The sequence below is a fragment of the Camelus ferus genome, chromosome 22 (genome assembly GCF_009834535.1).
Source record: "Camelus ferus isolate YT-003-E chromosome 22, BCGSAC_Cfer_1.0, whole genome shotgun sequence".
Taxonomy (NCBI): Eukaryota; Metazoa; Chordata; class Mammalia; order Artiodactyla; family Camelidae; genus Camelus; species Camelus ferus.
Genome location: NC_045717.1, coordinates 17192669 through 17210985, shown reverse-complemented (window position 1 = coordinate 17210985; position 18317 = coordinate 17192669). Strand labels below are relative to the sequence as shown.

Here is an 18317-nt window from a genome sequence, read left to right as displayed (position 1 = left end):
TCCTTCTGGGTCCTCTCTACACGTCATCTTCTGTTCCAGACTCTTCCTTTCTCCTCTGTAAGTGTAGCCTGCCTGCCATGAGCTTCTGCTGGCATCATGAGTTCCCATTTCGGAGATCTGGTACCATCGTGCTGGCTCCTTCTTGAGTCCTGGTTGCAAAATCTAGGGATATAGACATCAGTTGGCCTTCTTGGCTGCATGTCTGGTTCAGTTAGTAAAGCCAGGAGTCCCCTGGGGTGGAGAACCACTTGTCCTCCAGGGCTGGCAAGGGAGGTGATTTATGAAGGGTGAGTGATTTCGGTGCCTCTTCTTCCATGAAAATATGTTATGTTTACACATGGAGTTAGCCTAGAGTGATGCTTGAGCACCTGGCTCTCGGGGCAGATCTGAGTTCTTCTAGACCAGTGTTCTTACCCAGGGACATTCTGTGCCCCCCCAGGTGAACACTGAACAATGGAGACATTTTGATTGTCATGACTAGGGGATGGGGGGCTGCTGGGATCTAGTGGGTGGAGACCAGGGACCCTGCTCAACACCCTGCAGTGCACAAGATGCCCTCCCAGCCCCCGCCAGAGGATGATGCAGCCCCAAATGTCAGTGGCACTGAGGATGAGAAACCCTGCCGTAGCGTGACAGAGACCCCGTCTGGCTGTCTCTCTCTCTGTCTCCCTGTCTCTCTGTCATCTATCATAATATCTATTTATCCATCCATTCAGCTATTTATCTATCTACATTTACCTATAATCTGTCATATCTATCTATAATCTATTATATCTGTCTGTCCATCCACCCATCCACCTATCTACACCTATCTTTTTCCTGGGAGGGGGGCAGAGGACGAATTAAGTTTGTTTGTTTGTTTGTTTGTTTGTTTATTTATTTATTTATTTATTTATTTATTTATTTATTTTAATGGAGGTGCTGAGGGTTGAACCCAGGACCTCATTCATGCTAAGCACATGCTCTACCACTGAGCTACACCCCCTACATCTGTCTATATACCATCATTTATCATATCTGTCTATCTGTCGTGTCCCTATCATGTTACTGACACCTAGTGAGTGGAGACCAGGGATGCTGCTATACATTCTACAAAGTACAGGACAGTCCTCATGACAAAGAGCCATCCCACCCTTATTGTCAACAGCGGGAGGCTGAGAAATGCTGTGCCAGGGACGCATTGTGGCCTCGCCAGTCCCCCTCTTTACAGAGGGAATGACTGGAAGAGCATCCGTTCTCTACGGCTGCTGGAAGCAGTAATGAGATCATGCTTGTGAAGGTACCTCACTGGCCATGATCCCTCAGCCAGGATCAAATGCAGGTCTGCAATACAGGCAAGGTGGGTCTTATGTGGTGAGCCGGTGAGGTGCCTCCCTTGGGTCCACATTGTTAAGGAGATGTCTTTGGGGGCAGAGAAAGGCTCTCAACTTAGTGGTTTGGCTGTGACTGTGGATACATCTTCCAGTCTCTCCAACAGAGAGAATCTTCCAGTTCCATCCAATAGAACATTGACAGTGAGGACGATGCTCTGTGTTCGCTGTCCAACACAGTAACCATGAGTCACATGTGGCAATTGAACCCTTGAAAGGAGCTTATGCAACCCAGAAACTAGATTTTAAATTTTATTCATTTTAATGAGTTTAAGTGCCCATGTGTGGCTGGTGTCCACTGTATTGGACATCATAGATCTAGACTTGATGAGACACAAAATCTTCAAGAGCAGGGACGAAGTTGAATTCCTCTTCTCTTGGCCGTTCAGGGACATGAATATAGAAACCCCAGTTTCCCCATCTGACAAATGGAGGAATGCTCTCTGCCCTGCCTCCCTCCAGCTGGGTTGGAGATTCAGCTGCAAACTTAGATGAGAAGGTGCAAAGAGGGGCAGGTTCTAAGATTGCAGTGAGCAGCTTTGGGGAGGACAGAAAAATGGCGCCACCCTTCCCCCAGGATTGTTCACAGGTCTTCACCTGCTCTTATGTCCCTTTTGGGTCTCCTGCCCCCTGTTGTAGACTCCTGCTATTGAAGCCTGGACAGACTGGGTTGAGGCACGTGCCCAGGCATGGTTGTCAGTGTTGAGCGCAGATGGTATGACATGATCCCACTTATGTGAAATGTCCAGAATTGGTAAACCCAAGGAGACAAAAAAGCAGGTTTGTAGTTGCCAGCACCTGAGAGGGCGCATTTCTCCCAAGCATGATGGTAGCATGTGTCTAGCAAAGGTTCTTGACCCCCAAACCTACTCCCATCCATGGTTTCCCGTTTAGTAATGTAATCACCTTCTGCATAACCAGGAATCATTCTCGTTTCCTCTCCTTCCACATCCCACCTCCCTCCATAGTCAGCAAGTCCTCTTGGCTCTGCCTCTAAAACACCCAGAACTAACCATTCTTTCCATTTCCACCTACCTCACCTTGTTCCAGGTCATCCCCCTCTCCACCTTAACAAATGCCCCAGCCCCTGATTTGTCTCCATGCCTCTGTGTTCATCCCTCATCAAATTCCTTCTCCCAGGAGGCAAGAATGAGAATTTTTTTTAAATAAACCTTTATTTAGGAATAATTTTGGATTTACAGAGGCGATGCAAAGATCATATAGAGTTCTTCTAGATCCTTCCCCCAATTTTTCCCTCGGGTTAACATCCAACATAACCATAGCATTGCTGTCAAAACCAGGACTTTAACGTTGGTATGTGACTATGAACTTGACTCCAGACTTGACTTGGATTTCACCAATTTTTCCACCAATGTCATTTTTCTGGTCCTGGAGCCAATTCAGGATTCCTCATTGCATTTAGCAGAGTGAGATGATTTAACTGAGGTAAAATTAAAATGTTAACATGCTACAATCCAGTGGCATTAGTACATTCACAGTGTGGTACCACGATCACCTCTATCTAGTTCCAGAACATTTCCATCGTTCCTGAAAGGAGACCCCATCCCCATTAGTAGTCACTCCCCATACCTCCTCCCCCCGCCCCTGGCAACCATGAATCTACTTTCTGTCTCTATGGATCCTGCTCTGGACAGTCATGTAAATGTGATCATACAATGTGGTCTTTTGTGCCTGGTTTCTTTCACCTAGCATGATGTTTTCAAGGTTTATCCACGTTGAAGTGGGTACCAGTACTTTGTTCCTTTTTATGGTCAAATAATATTCACTGTATGGCTACACCTCTGTCTAGTCCATGTGGGCTGCTATAACAAAAATGCCCTAAGACTGGTTGGATTTCTGAACAATCTACTCACAGTTCTGGAGGCTGGGAAGTCTAAGATTAAGGCACCAGCGTATTTGGTGCATGGTGAGAGCCTGCTTCCTGATTCAAAGACAGTCATTTTCCACTGAAACCTCACATGGCAGAATGGACAAGGGAGCTCTCTCAGTCCAGCACCAAAACTTCAGTTGCTCATTCTATTTAAAGCTATTTCCTTTCTCAGGTAAGAAAACATGGGGTGGGCACTGTTGGTTTCTGTATTATTTCCCTAAGTTACCTCCCCTCTCCCTTCCTGTGCTGCCTGACTCATCCGAGATGCAGGAGGGGATGGTTCAGGGTTCTGTAGGTGTGTGTGAGAAGGAAAGACCAGGAAATATCTTACTTGATGGGTACGGTGGTAACCGGGTGTTGGTACCAGCTGGGCATGGGCATTGTCCATATACCGATCCCCACTGTGAACCCTTTGGTGACCGATGTACAAGACGCCACAGAGCCTGCCATGTCTGTCCCTCCTTCAGCTTCTGCATCCTCCAAATCCAGGGGACACAGGTGTGTTCCAATGCCCATCCCTCCTCCCCTCAGGCACGGGCTCTCGGAGGCGGAGCTGAAGGACGTGCTGTCCTTGGATGATGAGGTCCTGCAGACTGTGTATCAGGACTGGACCCCGCCCAGCAAAGAGCTGCTGCGGTTCCCACCCCTGCTGTGGGTGAGGCTGCGTCGGGATCTGGGTAACTGCTTGGCCAGACGGCCGGTGGATGGCTTCACACTCCTGGCCATCGCCTACAGGTGGGTGGAGCAGGTTGATGATCCTGGGTGAGATGCAAGAGCAAGGACTCACTGCCTGGCCTTCTCTTTGCTCCAGATCCTTCTTTGCTCCCCATTCCCAGGGAATCAAGTCCAGCATTCAAGCGTCTCTACACCTCCCGCTCTAACACAGTTAACTTGTTTTCTTAAATTAAGGAGAAATTGACATAATATAAAATTCATCATTTGAAAGTGAACAATCACTGGCATTTAGCACATACACAGTGTTGTACAACCATCACCTCTATTTCCGGAGCGTTTCCATCACCCTAAGAGGAAACCCCAGCCCTGTTAGCTGTCACTCCCCATCCTCCCTCTCCCAGCCCCTGGCAACCACCAATCTGCTTTCTTTATGGATTTACCTGTTCCAGACATTTCAATATAAATGGAATCACGCACGATGTGATCTTTTGTGTCTGGCTTATTTCACTCAGCATAACGTTCTTGTGGTTCATCCACATTATGGGATGTATTAGTGCTTCACTCCTTTCTATGGGTGAATACTATTCTGCTGTAGGGATGGACCACATTTTATTCATCCGTGCATCCGCTGATGGACCCGTGGGTTGTTTCTACCTTTTGGTGGTTATGACGAGTGCTGCTGTGAATGTGCGAAGACAAGTTTTTGTTTGAACACCTATTTTTCAGTTATTCGGGGGTATGTGCCCAGGAGTGAAATTGCTGGCTCATACAGTAACTTATTTTATGTTTAAATTATTGAGGAACTCAAATATTTCTTAAAAACTTTTTTTAATTGAAGTATCATCAGTTTACAATGTGTTGATTTCTGGCATACAGCATGGTGATTCAGTTATACATATATATATATTCCTTTTCATATTCTTTTTCATTATAGGCTATTCCAAGGTATTGAATATAGTTCCCTGTGCTATACAGTAGGGCCTTGGTGTTTATCTATTTTATAAATAGTAGTTAGTGTCTTCAAATTCCAAACTCCCAATTTATCCTTCCCTACCCTCTTTCCCCCCTGGTAACTGTAAGTTTGTTCTCTATGTCTGTGAGTCTGTTTCTGTTTTGTAAATAAGTTCCAAGTGTCCCTTTTTAAAGTACATTTATTTAAGAAAAAAAAGAAAGATGGGCCAATTTAGGGAGAAATGGTAGGTAAAAAAATCGTACCTGTGGTCAGCTGAGCCAGCGAGCATCTGGAAGGTGATTTAGGATGGACTTGCATTTGGGAACCACCTCCTGGAAGGCCAGTGACCACCTCTGAGCTCATCTGGCGCCCCAGATCCATCAGCCAATGTCCCCTGTCTGCAGACAGCTGGCTGAGGTGGTCAGAGAGCGCTACCTGTCCGGGCCCGAGAAAGCCAAGTATCATGGAGTTTTAGCCGACTTCTTCTCAGGGGCCTGGAGCCAGGGCACCAAGAAACTCATCACCCTGCCGCTCGTGGAAAAGCCCCTGAACCTGGACCGCAAGGTGAGGTGTTCAAGACCCCTGGTCCCCACTCGCAGCCTCCACGCTGCTGGGCCCACAAGGCAGGGACGGCCTGGCTAGGACCACACGTCTCCTTCCTTCCCTCATTTCCACCCTAGACACCCTTCCGATCTTCTCTTCTCTTCCCATGGAGGGTGAGATGTCCCCTCAGCCCCTGAGAATTATTTGGGGTGTGGGGAGCTGCAGATGAGGGATATACAACTCCATCCCCTCCTCAACTTTCCAGAGAAAACAAAATCATGACATTCAGAAGCATATTCCCAAGGTCCCAGAGATTTTTTTAAAAATATTTTATTTATTGTTTGTTTGCTTTTATTTTGCGGGGGAGGTAATTTGGTTTATTTATTTATTTATTTTAATGGAGGTGCTGGGGATTGAACCCAGGACCGTGTACATGCTAAGCACGTGCTCTACCACCAAGCTATAACCTCGCACTTCCCATCAGAGTTTTAATTCATGCTCCCATTCCTCCTGACACCAGTGTCCTCCCTCCGGGCCTTTGCACGTGGTGTTCTCTTGCTCTGAAATGCCATTGTTTCTGACACGTTTCACCAGACCAGGTCCTACTTATCCTGCGAGACCCAGCTTCAATGCCCCTTGGATTCCCTTGGCCCCAAGCTCCACCTTTCCAGCCTAGCCTGTTGGGGGGAGGCATCTCTGTCTAGAATTGTATCCCTGTCCCCTCCAGCATCACCTGGTGCCCGGCCCATGTTAGTGGAGCAAATGAATAAGCTTGTGTCCTAGTGGCCTGGCTGCCAGCCCCCTCCTCCTCTGCAGGTGGCCCCTCAGCCCCTGTGGTTCTCAGACACGGTTGCAAACCTGCGGAAGCTGAAGGAGTTACCCTATCACCTGCTCCACTCGGGCCGCATAGAGGAGCTGAAGCAGGAGGTGCTGGGTAAGGGCCATCCCAGTCTTGGAGTGGGTTGAGCGGGTCCCTGACCCTCTGCCGTGCTCCCACCTTCCGGAGCCTGACAACGGGGAAGGTCGAAGGTCAAAATCCTCAGCTCTTTTTAAGGCACTGGTTCTCACCGAGGGCGGTTCTGCGCCACCATCACCCACCCCCACTCTGGGGGACACTTGGTGATATCTGGAGATATTTCGGTTGTCATGATTGGGGGAGAGGTGCTGCTGGACCGAGTGCTAGCAGATAGTACAGAGGGTGAGAAACTCTACCTTAGAATGAGAGAGACCCAGTGTCTGCCTATCTGTCAATCTATCATCTACCATCTCTCTCTGTTTACCTACTGTGTCTGTCTGTCTGTCTGTCTATCTCCCTATCTATCCACATCTATCTATGATCTATCATCTCTCTCTATATGTGTATATAAATATAAAAATCTCACCTATCATATTTATCACTTCTATTTACCATCTATCTTTCTTTCATTTTATATCTATCCATCCATCCATCCATTTGTCTATCAGTCTATAATCTCTCTCTGTTTATCTACCATTTCTATCTATCTATCTGTCTATCTATCTATCTATCTGTCTATCTACCTACCTATCTATCTCTCCATCCATCCATCCATCCATCTATTCATTCCTGTGATTCTCAACCAGGGGTGATTCTGCTTCCCAAGGGACACTTGGCAATGTTTGTGTTTTTGATTATCCTGGCTGGGGGATGCCACTGGCATTGAGTGAGTGGAGGCCAGGGACACTGATCAACACCCTATAGTGCACAGATGCTCCCTCTCACCCCCCTCAGAGTATGATCCGGCCCCAAAAGTTAGCAGTGCCAAGAGTGAGAACCCCAGGGAGGAATGGGAGATGCGTGTTCCCCACAGCGCCCCCTTCTCCCCACAGGCAGCATGAACTGGATTTCCTGCCGAGGCATCTCCGGGGGCATTGAGGGCCTGTTGGATGACTTTGACCTGTGTGCCCCTCACATGGACTGTCCTGAGGTTGGCCTGGTCCGGGAAGCCCTCCAGCTGTGCCGCCCGGCCGTGGAGCTCCGAGGCATGGGTGAGTCCAACCGGCCTGGCAGGGGTGGTGGGGAGTGGTCCACTCTGCACCTTCTAGGAGGCCACTCTCCTCACTGAGGCGCCACCTGGATTTGCATTAACTCACACATCTTTCCTGTCTACACCTGAGGGATTTCCTCCAGCTCCAGCCTCTAGAATTCTGAATTGAAGCTGGGAGTGCTTAGGAGTGAAAACTACCAAGGCAGTGCCCACCCTCGCCCCAGCTCAACATCTTATTCTAGAAGGGGTAGATGGCAGGTATTTCAGACAAAATCAAGGAAATTATGTCACCACTTAATATAACCAGGAAGAAAACATGTTCCCACAGATCTCTTTTTTATTGATGAAATTCAAAATAGACTGCTAATAACTGAGCACAACTCTTTTGTAAGTTGGGTCGACTCATGAGAAAGAAGAAGGGAATTCTTGTTCTGGGGGATAACATTTTGCTCAGCTGGGGTTCAAAGTTATTTCCGGTCATCGCACCAATGACAAACATTGATTCAACCATTCTTAGTTCTCAGGGCAAGTCGTTGAGCTGGGTTTGACCCACCCTCTGCCCTAGAGCTAGAAGAGTCTCTGAGTCTTCCGTTAATACTCTGTCCAGGATGGTATTTGGTTTGCTTGTTTTTGTTTTTAAAAACTGGCAAAACACACGTAATATAAAATCAACTGTTTGAATTGCACAGTTCAAGGGCATTTAGTACATTCATGTTGTTGTGCGACCATCACCACATCCATCTCCAGATCTTTTTCATCTTGTCAAACTGAAACTCTGTCCTCATTAAATTCTAATTCCTTATTCCCCCTCCCCCAGCCCCTGGCACCCACCATCTTTCTGTCTCTATGAATTTGTCTGCTCTAGGGACCTCATTATAAGTGGAATCGTGCAGTATTTGTCCTTTTGTGGCTGGCTTATTTCACTCAGCATAATGTCCTCAACGTTCATCCATGTTGTCACCTGGGTCAGAGTCTCCTTCCTTTCTAAGACTGAATAGTATTCCATTGTGTGGATGAATCACATTTGGCTCATCCATTCACCAGTCAATACACACTTGGGTTGTCTCTCCCTTTTGCTAATAAGGAATGATGCTGCTGTGAACGTGGGTATACACTGATTTTTTTGAGACCCTGCTTTCAGTTCTTTTGGATATATACCCAGATGTGGAATTGCTAAATCATTCGGTCATTCAGTGTTTAATTTGTGAAGAACTGCCAGACCATTTCCCATAATGGCTGCACCATTTTACATTCCCACTAACAGAGCACAAGGGTTCCAGTTTCTCTATATCCTTGCCAACACTTCTTATTTCCTGAATAAAAAAAGAATAATGGCCATCCTAATGAGTGTGAAGTGGTCAGGATGGTTTTTATCATGCATTTCCCAGCTGGTTATGATTTGAGGGTTTTTATGAAGGTGCTTAATTCCGAGATGCCTTCCGCAGCTCTGTCAGAGCTGCCAAATGCTACTTTGTCAGAGAAGCCTGTCTGGCCACCACTGAAGCTGGACAGCCCCGGCCGCCACCAGCCCCTGCACATCCCATCACTGCACGCTGCTTCCATCTAGCTTAACTCTTCATTATTATTTCTGCTGGCTTTCTTCTGCATCATTTGTCTGTTCCACTGAACTCTGAACTCCAGAAGGGGAGGGATGTCATCTACCTGCTCCTGGCCAAATGTTCACCCCTACCACATAAACCAGTCCATGAGCATGGACTTTAAGCCTCATCATGTTGGTTCAAACCTGGGCTCTGCCGTTTACCAGCAGTGTGACTTCTCAAGTCCCTTACCATCCCCACCCCTACCCCACCCCCATTGCCACCTTACAGCCCTCAGTTCTCCCATCTGCAAAACAGGGCTGCTAGCTGACCCTCCTACCCAGGGCTGCTGGGAAAGATTTGCAAGTCAGTTCATGCACAGCCTGTCGCCATCCAAGGAACCTGTTACTGTCACGTGACAGCGCTGATGTTGTTGACAAGAACGGTGTTGGATGAGCCATTTCTGCACTGAGCCTTTGCTTCCCTCATCTGGAAATGTGGGACAGAGTTAAAGTGTGTCTAGGATCCCGCCCCAGTGAAAGATGGGGGTGCCTATGATCAGTTACACCTTCCTCGTGCATTCACGCTCCCCAGGAGTTTTAAAGCTCGAAGGGAGTGATTTCCCAGGAAAACAGTGTTGGGCACAACTGCCCAGTTTAAGGGAAGATGTAAACGTGCAAATCACAGTAGGTTCTTTGCTTTATCCCTTGATTGACAACCTAGGGCTGCCCAGCTCAAGGAGGAGGTGTAGGAATGAATGTTGCCGCCAGATGGCGGAGCGGAGCAACCACGCACTCTCGCCTCATTCCAGCACTTTCAGCCAGCTCCTGAGAGCAGATCTGCATTCCTGATTTCTCCTGTTGCCTCAGGCTCCAGGATGCCTGGGCATGGTGCCATTTCAGACCTTGTTTTTGTTTAAAAGACTGACATTTTGTTCAAAATGGACTTGAGGGGCGTTCATTTTGATTTAAAAAAAATTACATTGTAAGATAGTATTTATCTTGACAGTTGAGTTTGTTGGCACCACCTTAAATTTTGCACCCGTGGTCAGTGGAGCACTTGCCCCTGGTCCTGGCCCTGCCCCATTCCACCCACCCACAAACCAAGGCACAGGGTGTTGTCACCGCTGCCCCAGGCACCACATTAGGACACTCCAACAACAGGGACAAAATGAACTGTCTCCCTCCAGTGTCCTTGCTCTTCACTGGCGATTGGAATCAAACTTTTGGGGTCAGATTCCTGCCTCTTAACTGGCTGTGTGACCTTGTGTAAGTTGCTTAACCTCTCCATGCCTCAATTTTCCCCTTTATACACTTGGGGTAATAATGAGAACACCTCTATGTGGGAGGCAGAAAAATTTGGCCCTCCCCTCCCAAGATGTAGTCACCTCTTAATCCCTGGAACCTGTGACTGTTACCTCATAGGGGGAAAAAAGTGATTAACTGGACCCAAAGTGTAATCACAAGTGCCCTTATAAGAGGGAAACAGAGGGAGACATGAACCAGAAAAGGAGCAAACGCAGAGAGGAGAAGGCCACGTGAAGACAGAGGCAGAGATTGGGGCCATGCCTGCTCGCACTGCTGGTGGGGATGTAAATTGATGCAGCCACTGTGGAAAGCAGTGCGGAGGTTTCCCAAAGAATTAAAGATAGAACGGCCATATGACCCAGTGACTCCATTCTTGGGTATTTACTCGAAAAAACAACAACACTCAGTTGAAAAGATACATGCACCCCAATGTTTATAGACGCACTGTTTACAATAGCCAAGATGTGGGAGCAACCTAACTGCCCATCAACCAATGACTGGATAAAGATGATGTGATAGATACACAATGGAATACTACTCAGTCATAAAAAGAATGAAATTTTGCCGCTTGCAGCAACATGGATGGACTTGGAGGGCATTATGCTAAGTGAACTAAGTCAGACAGAGGGAGACAAGTGCCGTGTGATATCACTTATATGTGGAATCTAAAAAATACAACAAACTAGTGAATATAACAAGAAAAGAAGCAGACTCTGGATATAGAGAATAAGCTCGTGGTTACCAGTGGGGAGAGGGAAGGAGGGAGAGGCAATATGGGGGGAGTGCAAGGTACAAACTATTGGGTGTAAAATAGGTTACAAGGATGTACCGTACAACACAGGGAATGTAGCCAGTATTTTGTAATAACTGTAAAGGGAGGTTTCATACCTTTTACAGTTGTATAAAAATTAAAAGTTAAAAAAAGAGAGGTCGGGGGGATGTGGCCACAAGCCAAGGATGCCTGGAGACCCCAGAAGCTGGAAGACGCGAGGAAGCATCCTTCCCTACAGCCTCTGGAGGGAGCACAGCCCTGCCTCCTGCCAGCACTTTGATTTCGGACATCTGGCCTCCAGAACTGCGCAAGAAAGTTCTGTTGTTTGAAGCCCCTCAGATTGTCTTGTTACAGCAGCCACAGGATGCTAACCCACTCCGTAACTATGACGGGCTGGGGAAATGATTGTTATTTCTCTAACAGACACTTGTAGGGTGTCAGGCACTCAGAACACAGCAATGAACAAGACCGGCATCACCCCTGTTTTCGGGAGACCCAAGGTCTAGCGCTTAGTGTGGAGGGGTTGGGGCAGGGAGAGGCTGAGCCATCAAATAAACCCATAAAGAAATGTCAAATTGTAACTGATCTGGGGGAGAGGAGGGAGGGGATCGGACGGTTGGGCTGAAGGATGCTTTTTATGGAAGTCATCTTTGAGTTAAGATGAGGATGACGAGGTGATAGGCATGAGAAAAGGGGGAACAGCACGGGCAAAGGCCTAGAGGCTGGAAACCTGCACTTGAAGTAGGAGCCAGTGTGTCTGGAGAACAGAAAAAGGGGCAGGAGTGGACGACAGGACGGGGGCTTGATCCTGGGGAAGCAGTGCCCCTCCCCTTAACCGGCATCCCCTCTGTTGCAGAGAGAAGTGTCCTGTATACAGAACTCCTGGCCAGACTCCATTACTTCGCCACCTCACACCCAGCACTGGTGGGACAGCTATGCCAACAGGCGCAGAGCTGGTTCCGGGTGTGCCCACACCCCGTGCTGGTGCCCCTCGGAGGATTCCTCCAGCCCCCGGGAGGACCCCTCCGGGCCACCCTCACTGGCTGTCACAAAGGTGGGTCTCCCCAGCTTAGCAAAAATCCTGCCAGTCCTTGCCTGCTGGGGGCAAGTGGCTCGCAGGTGTTTCGGGCTGCTCTCTGGGGCTCCCCTCTGCCAGCCGGGAAGCCCCAGGGGTGCCATCAGGGCCTGCCCCTGCTGTCTTATGCTGACTCAGCTCCCTCTGCCCCCTAGGGACTTCAGATTACTTGTGTAAATACTGCTAATGAGCCCAGAGCGAGGGGATGCCTCTGGGGTCTTGGCTCCAAGAGCACCGTGCCCATCTGACCGACGGCTTCTGCAGTTTATAGGCTCCAGCTAGGAAGTCTGGAAGCCAGGGATTGGTGCCCCACTGGCCCCTCGGAAGCTGGTGGAACTTGTTGGTCCTCCCTGGGACACCAGATGTCAGAGGGACCAGAGGGTTTAGTTCTCTCCATCCACTTGTCACCCATCCATTCATCCATCCCTTCTTCCTCCCTTTCCTTCCTTCCTTCCTTCCATCTCTCTGTCCTTTCATCCACCTCCTTCCTTCCCTTCCATCCATCCGTCCACCCCTCAGTCATCCATACTTCCTTAGTCATCCTTCCTTCCACCCCTCTCTCCACACCACTCATCCTTCCATTTCTCCCATCTTGCCATCTTCTATCCACTCACTTACCCGCCACCCATCCACACAACTCAGCCATTCATCAACTCGTCCACTCACCTATCAGATGATTTATCCACCTACCCATCTAATACCCATCCATCCACTCACGCACTCATCCAACCAGCCCTCTCTCTGTCCACTTATCCACCAGTCCACCTACATTTATCCATCCCTTTGTCTGCCCACCCACAATCTCTCACATTAATCCTGAGGCCATTGAATACAATCAGCTTGTGATTCAAATGCTAGTTCTTATGACTTAGGCCATTTCTGTGCCACGTGGCCTTGTAGGGAAAGCTACACTTCCAAGGCACAGTGCTGCCAAAATAGAAATTCTAAGGGCCGCTAAATACAATGCATGGAAGAGTTGATTTAGAGTCAGCTACTGGAATGCTGTGGTGAGGAGGATTCTGAGACTGTACTTGGTTTAATAGGAAAGAATGTGTATGGGTTATGAGACATGTTGTGATGCTGTAACAAAGGCCAAAGTAGCACTGGCTCAAATAAAACAGGAGTTCATTTCTCTCACACACAACTGTCCAGGCATAAGTAAAGGCCGTACGGTGTCTTTAGGGTGTCAGGGACCCAGGCTCTTTCAGTCTTGTGGCTCTGCTATTTTCAATGTGAGGCTTCCATTTAATGGCCCAAAATGGCTGCTCTAGCTCTGACCACCACAGTGGCATTCCATCCAGTGGGAAGTGGGAAGAAGTAGGTGGAAGACCTCTTCCCTTCAAGGGCATGGCCTAGAAGCAGAACTTGCTACTTCTGCTCATGTCTCCCTAGTGGGAACTTGGCCATTTTTGACTGTAAGGGAGCCTGGGAAATATGGCCTTTGTGTGAGTAACCACATACTCAGCTCAAATCTATGGGCTGTGCGTTTTACTGCTAGAGGAAGCATGATGGACTAGCTATGGCAGTGGAGGTAGGGGAAAGAGGGGCATGGACAAATCACAGATAGTATGGTGATTGATTAGTGATGTCTGCCGTAGTAGAGGCAAAGGCAGTTATATCTCAGAATGGAGTTTTTGGGTTTTGGTATCTCTGGGGCAGGGAGATGTTTTGTGTTTCAGACCCACTGTGCCACTTGTTTGAGCTCTAGTCATGCTGAAGTTGAGAAAGTTCTCACCCACTCTGGGCTTCAATTTCATTTTCAAAGTGAGAAGTTTGAGTTCACATTTCCAAGGTCACACAGTGAGTGAGTCACAAAAAAATGAAGGGGAAAAGATGGAAAGAAAAGAGAAGAAAAACGAAACTATCTCCTCATGCCCTGTCCCAATGAAGTGGAAACAAAATCCTGGATTCTCTGGACTGGCTCTGATTTCAACATCTCTCCCACCATTTTACATGTGGGGAAACTCAGCAGGAAAGGGACTGACTCGAGGACATTGGGAAAGTCTGGTCTCCTGATATCTGGGCTGATGTTTTCTTCCGTGTAACTCGGTCCCTCTCTCTCCTCAGCAAGGGACTAATCAACAGAGAACCTTGGGCTGTGTTTGCTCAAACTATTGGCAAATATTTTCTCTTTGGGGCACCAGCTCTTATTTTTCCAGACCGACTGAACTCAAAGAGAAGTCAAAAGCAGGGTCCTCATTCTCAGCCAATATAATCCCCTTCCTGAGTCTTCTCTAAAGGTACCTGCAGCCATGCATGACTGACAATGGGGGCTGGACCATTCTGTCTGGTGGGGGCTGCCCTGGGTGCTGTAAGATGTTGAACAACATCCCTGGTCTCCACCCATCAGATGCTGTAGCACCTTGGTCCCCAGTTGTAACAACCAATAAAAAGTCTCCAAACACTTCCCAGGGTGCCCTGGGGAGCAGAATTGCCCCCGAGAAGGAACTGGTGAGCTAGCCACACTTATGACTGAGCAGTGGTTCAGTCCATTTTCCTACCACAGAGCAATGTAAACATTAGAGCCCAGCATCTGAATCTGGCCTCTGACAGCACTGGCCTTGAAATCCTGGTCCTGCCCCTTCTAGATGTATGGCTTTAGACAAGGAACCCTCTCTATCTATGCTTCAATCTCTTTATCTGTGAAGTGGGGACCCATGAGAGTACTTGTGGTTCAATACTCAGACCCAGGAGCTCTTGTCTCTGTGTGACTGCAGGTATCACTGCCATGGCGTGGAGCCTGGAAGAGAAACTGCTGGTGGTGGGCACGCAGGAGGGCATCGTGGCTGTGTGGGACATGGAAGAGCAGCAGGTGATCCACATGCTAACTGGACACACAGGTGAAGCTCGGGAAGCGAGGTTCATGACCAGCTTCCTCCTCGTGTCTCACAGTCATCAGTCAGTCCCCAGAGTCCCTTCAACACCAATTCACTTCTCTGTATCAAAACCCTGGTCTTTGTTCCTGCATCAGCTAGCTATAGCTGTGTAACAAAACACCCCAAACACAGTAGCTTCGAACAATAACTGTTTAAAAAACAAAACAAAACAAAAAGCAAAAAAAGTGCTGTGTCAAACCATACTCTACCTAGAGACAAAAGGGAAACTCAGTTATTTGGCACTTCCTTAAACTTTGCACCCAAGGCAGGTACCTCACTTGTCTTATACTAATCTTAGCCCCAAGTCAGGCCCACGTGTTTGGGAAGATAAGCCAGACAAAAATGTAGTCACAAATTGTGATAACTTAATGAGGAAGACAGGCTGTTGTTGCCAAAAAACCAGCCTCTGAATCCCAGTAGCCAAACTGAGACTCAGAGGCAGGGTTTTGGGAGAATTAGAAAAGGACAGCTTTATTGCTTTGCCAGGCAAAGGGGAGTTGCAGAGGCTAATGCCTCAAAGACTGTGAATCCATCTTGGGGTTGGTGTCCTGAGGTTTTATAGAAAAACTGGTTGGAACAGAAAGGCGACAACAATCCGGGTGTTTTCCAGGGGGCCATATACCTCTTAATCTTGATGAATCCACTTGGCATCATGGAGAAACTCCAGAGTCTGTTCATTCTTCTGAGGCTATCAGCCCATGAGCACTTTTCTGGAATACAGCTTCTGGGTTAAAGGATAAGCTATTCTGGGTAAAGAATGTATAGGGAGTGGAGAGTGTAATAGGAAGGTTGAGGACTGTTTAGCACAAATGCAGTTGAACAAGTGAAGCAGAGATGAGGTTTTGTCAGAGAAAAGAGGAAAACAGATTGCAAGAATTTTAAGTCACAGTGAATCAGCAAACAGCTTTAGCATTGGGGAAGCCATTCTGTTAGTTTCCTACTCTTTCAGTGTCGTGAGCTACAATAACCAAAGGGACCGACATAGGGCAGTTAGGGAAGGGATTTCCCTAAGCAGGGACATTCAGCCAAGATACAAAGGGTATGAAGGAATAAGCTTGCAAAGGGCAGGAGAGTGGGAAGAACATCCCAAGCATGGAAAACAGCCAGTGCAAAGGCCCTGAGGCAGGAAAAAGGCATATTTACCGAATAGCAAGGAAGCTGTGAGGCTGGGGCTTGGGACATGCTATCAAATGAAGCCAGTCACAAAAGACCACATGTATGGTTCATTTACATGAAAGATCCAGAACAGGTTAATCCGTAGAGACAGAAAGCAGATTAGTGGTTGCCAGAGGCCGGGGGCGGGGGTTGGGGTGGGCAGTAGGAGGAAGGGTGACTGCTGATAAGGGTGGGGCTTCCTTTTTAGATGATGAAAATGTTCTGGAATCAGACAGAGGTGATGTTTGCACAACATCATGGATGTACTAGATATTACTGATTATACACTTTAAGATGGTTTAAATGATAAGGAGAGGAAGGGGAGGGATTGACAGCTTTTTGAGGTTTTGAAAATATTCTAAACCTAGCCCGTGGTGATGGTTGCATAACTCTGGGAACATTAAAAGAAGAAAAAACAGTGTACATGAATAGGTGAATTTCATGCTTGTGAATTATATCTCAATAAAGATGTTAAAATATTTTCTCATGGCAATCTAAGCATGTACACTATTTCATTATTTGTTTCTCAACGTTGTACCATAAACATTCATCTGTTTTCACTGAATCTTTTTTAACACAACTTTATGGAGGTATAATTTACATACCATACAAGTTATGTATGAAACGTACGATTCAGTAAATTTTTAGTAAATTTACCAAGTTGTACCACCATCACCATAATCCCGCTGTGGAGCTTTCCATCAACACAGGGAGATTCCCTCCTGCTGCCTCTGCAGTCCATCCCCGCTTCCACCCCTAGCTCCATGGCAACCACTGATGTGGTTTTTGAGTCTACAAATTTTGCCTCTTTGGATATTTCATACGAAAGGAATTGTACACTAGGTGACCTTCTGCATCTGGTTTCGTTCACTCCACGTAATACATTGGCATTGTTACATTTGTTGAGAGTTTGTTCCTTTGCATTGCTGAGTTGTATTCCATTGTGTGGAAGGAAGAGAGCTTTTCATCCATTCATCCCTTGAAGGACAATTACAATTGGGGGCTGTTATGGATAATGCTGCTATGATCCATCGAATCTTCATCTTTGTAATATTTAAATGCAGCAAAAATATTTCATTTTCCTTGATAGATCATGTTCCAGAATTTATTAAGCTATTAGAAAAACATTTGGCTATTTAGGCTAATTCTAATTATCTGCTACTTGGATGACACTGGGATGAATCTGTTTTTACTCTGGCAGTATTTTTTTCATCTTGTTGACTATTTTCAGTGAGTGGCACCCTTGAATTGGAAGGTGCGATGATTCCTATGGGTTTCGTGAAGCATCATGTCATTGTTTTCAAACAGACTGTAGCAGATTAAAACACTCCCCAACCCCAAAGCTCCCAGCATTAGGTGTTTTCATTTGACTCTTTTTGTCTGAGGGGTCGGAGTGGGGTGAGTCCTGATAGACTATCTGTCAAATAAGATTCCCCACATTTCCCCACAGTGAATGTGATGTACTTTTAAGTCATGCAGTCTCTCAGAGGGAAAAAAACTCATGGCAACATTCAACTGAGAATAATTGGAATATGATGGCGTGGTCTTATAATAACAACACCTTAGTCTAAGCTGAGGACATTAACATCAGATTCAGAACGTTAAGAAAGGTATACTGCCCCTTCCAATGATAAATCGCTTAGAGAAATTTTTAGTTTATAAAAGTTTAGTGCTTGAGAACAGGATATAAATTCCCCTCTTGAGCTCTTTTTTTTTTTAAATTAATAGTATGCCTGAATAAAGTTCCTTTGGGAAAATAAACTTTACTTGTAATTTTAAAAAAAGATTCCCTTTGTTTTATCATTATCCGGATGGCTGTTTTCCCAGAGGTCTAGTCAATCTCTGTATCTGGGTGTGAGCCTTCTGTTCAATGCCTGAGCCCACCTACCGACGGTGACCTTGACTCATTTTTCAAAGTCCTGAAACTCTTATTATTTGTAATCAGAAAAACTCAGTACTCAACTTACTGAAAACACTGAACGTGCTATAAACCTATATAATATGAAAGGTTTCCAATCACGTGGTAGCGTGTTGGCGATGGTTAGCACTGAGGTTTCAGAGCCAATTGGGAAATTTTCAGGAATTTGGTGAGGTGGTTGTCGATAGCCACAATGTCACACAGCTGTTATTCAGCCTTAAATTGTAGAAACATACAAC

At 46.9% G+C, this 18317-nt stretch overlaps 1 protein-coding gene across 1 annotated transcript in view; it reads left to right on the top strand.

The window, feature by feature from the left end:
• Positions 1 to 18317, top strand: part of NWD1 (NACHT and WD repeat domain containing 1) — a 62730-nt gene that overhangs the window by 21103 nt on the left and 23310 nt on the right. The window contains 6 exon segments of the mRNA XM_032465351.1: positions 3793 to 3996; positions 5293 to 5452; positions 6248 to 6365; positions 7280 to 7438; positions 11911 to 12108; positions 14847 to 14969. Of these exon segments, the coding sequence (XP_032321242.1) occupies positions 3793 to 3996; positions 5293 to 5452; positions 6248 to 6365; positions 7280 to 7438; positions 11911 to 12108; positions 14847 to 14969 (962 nt within the window).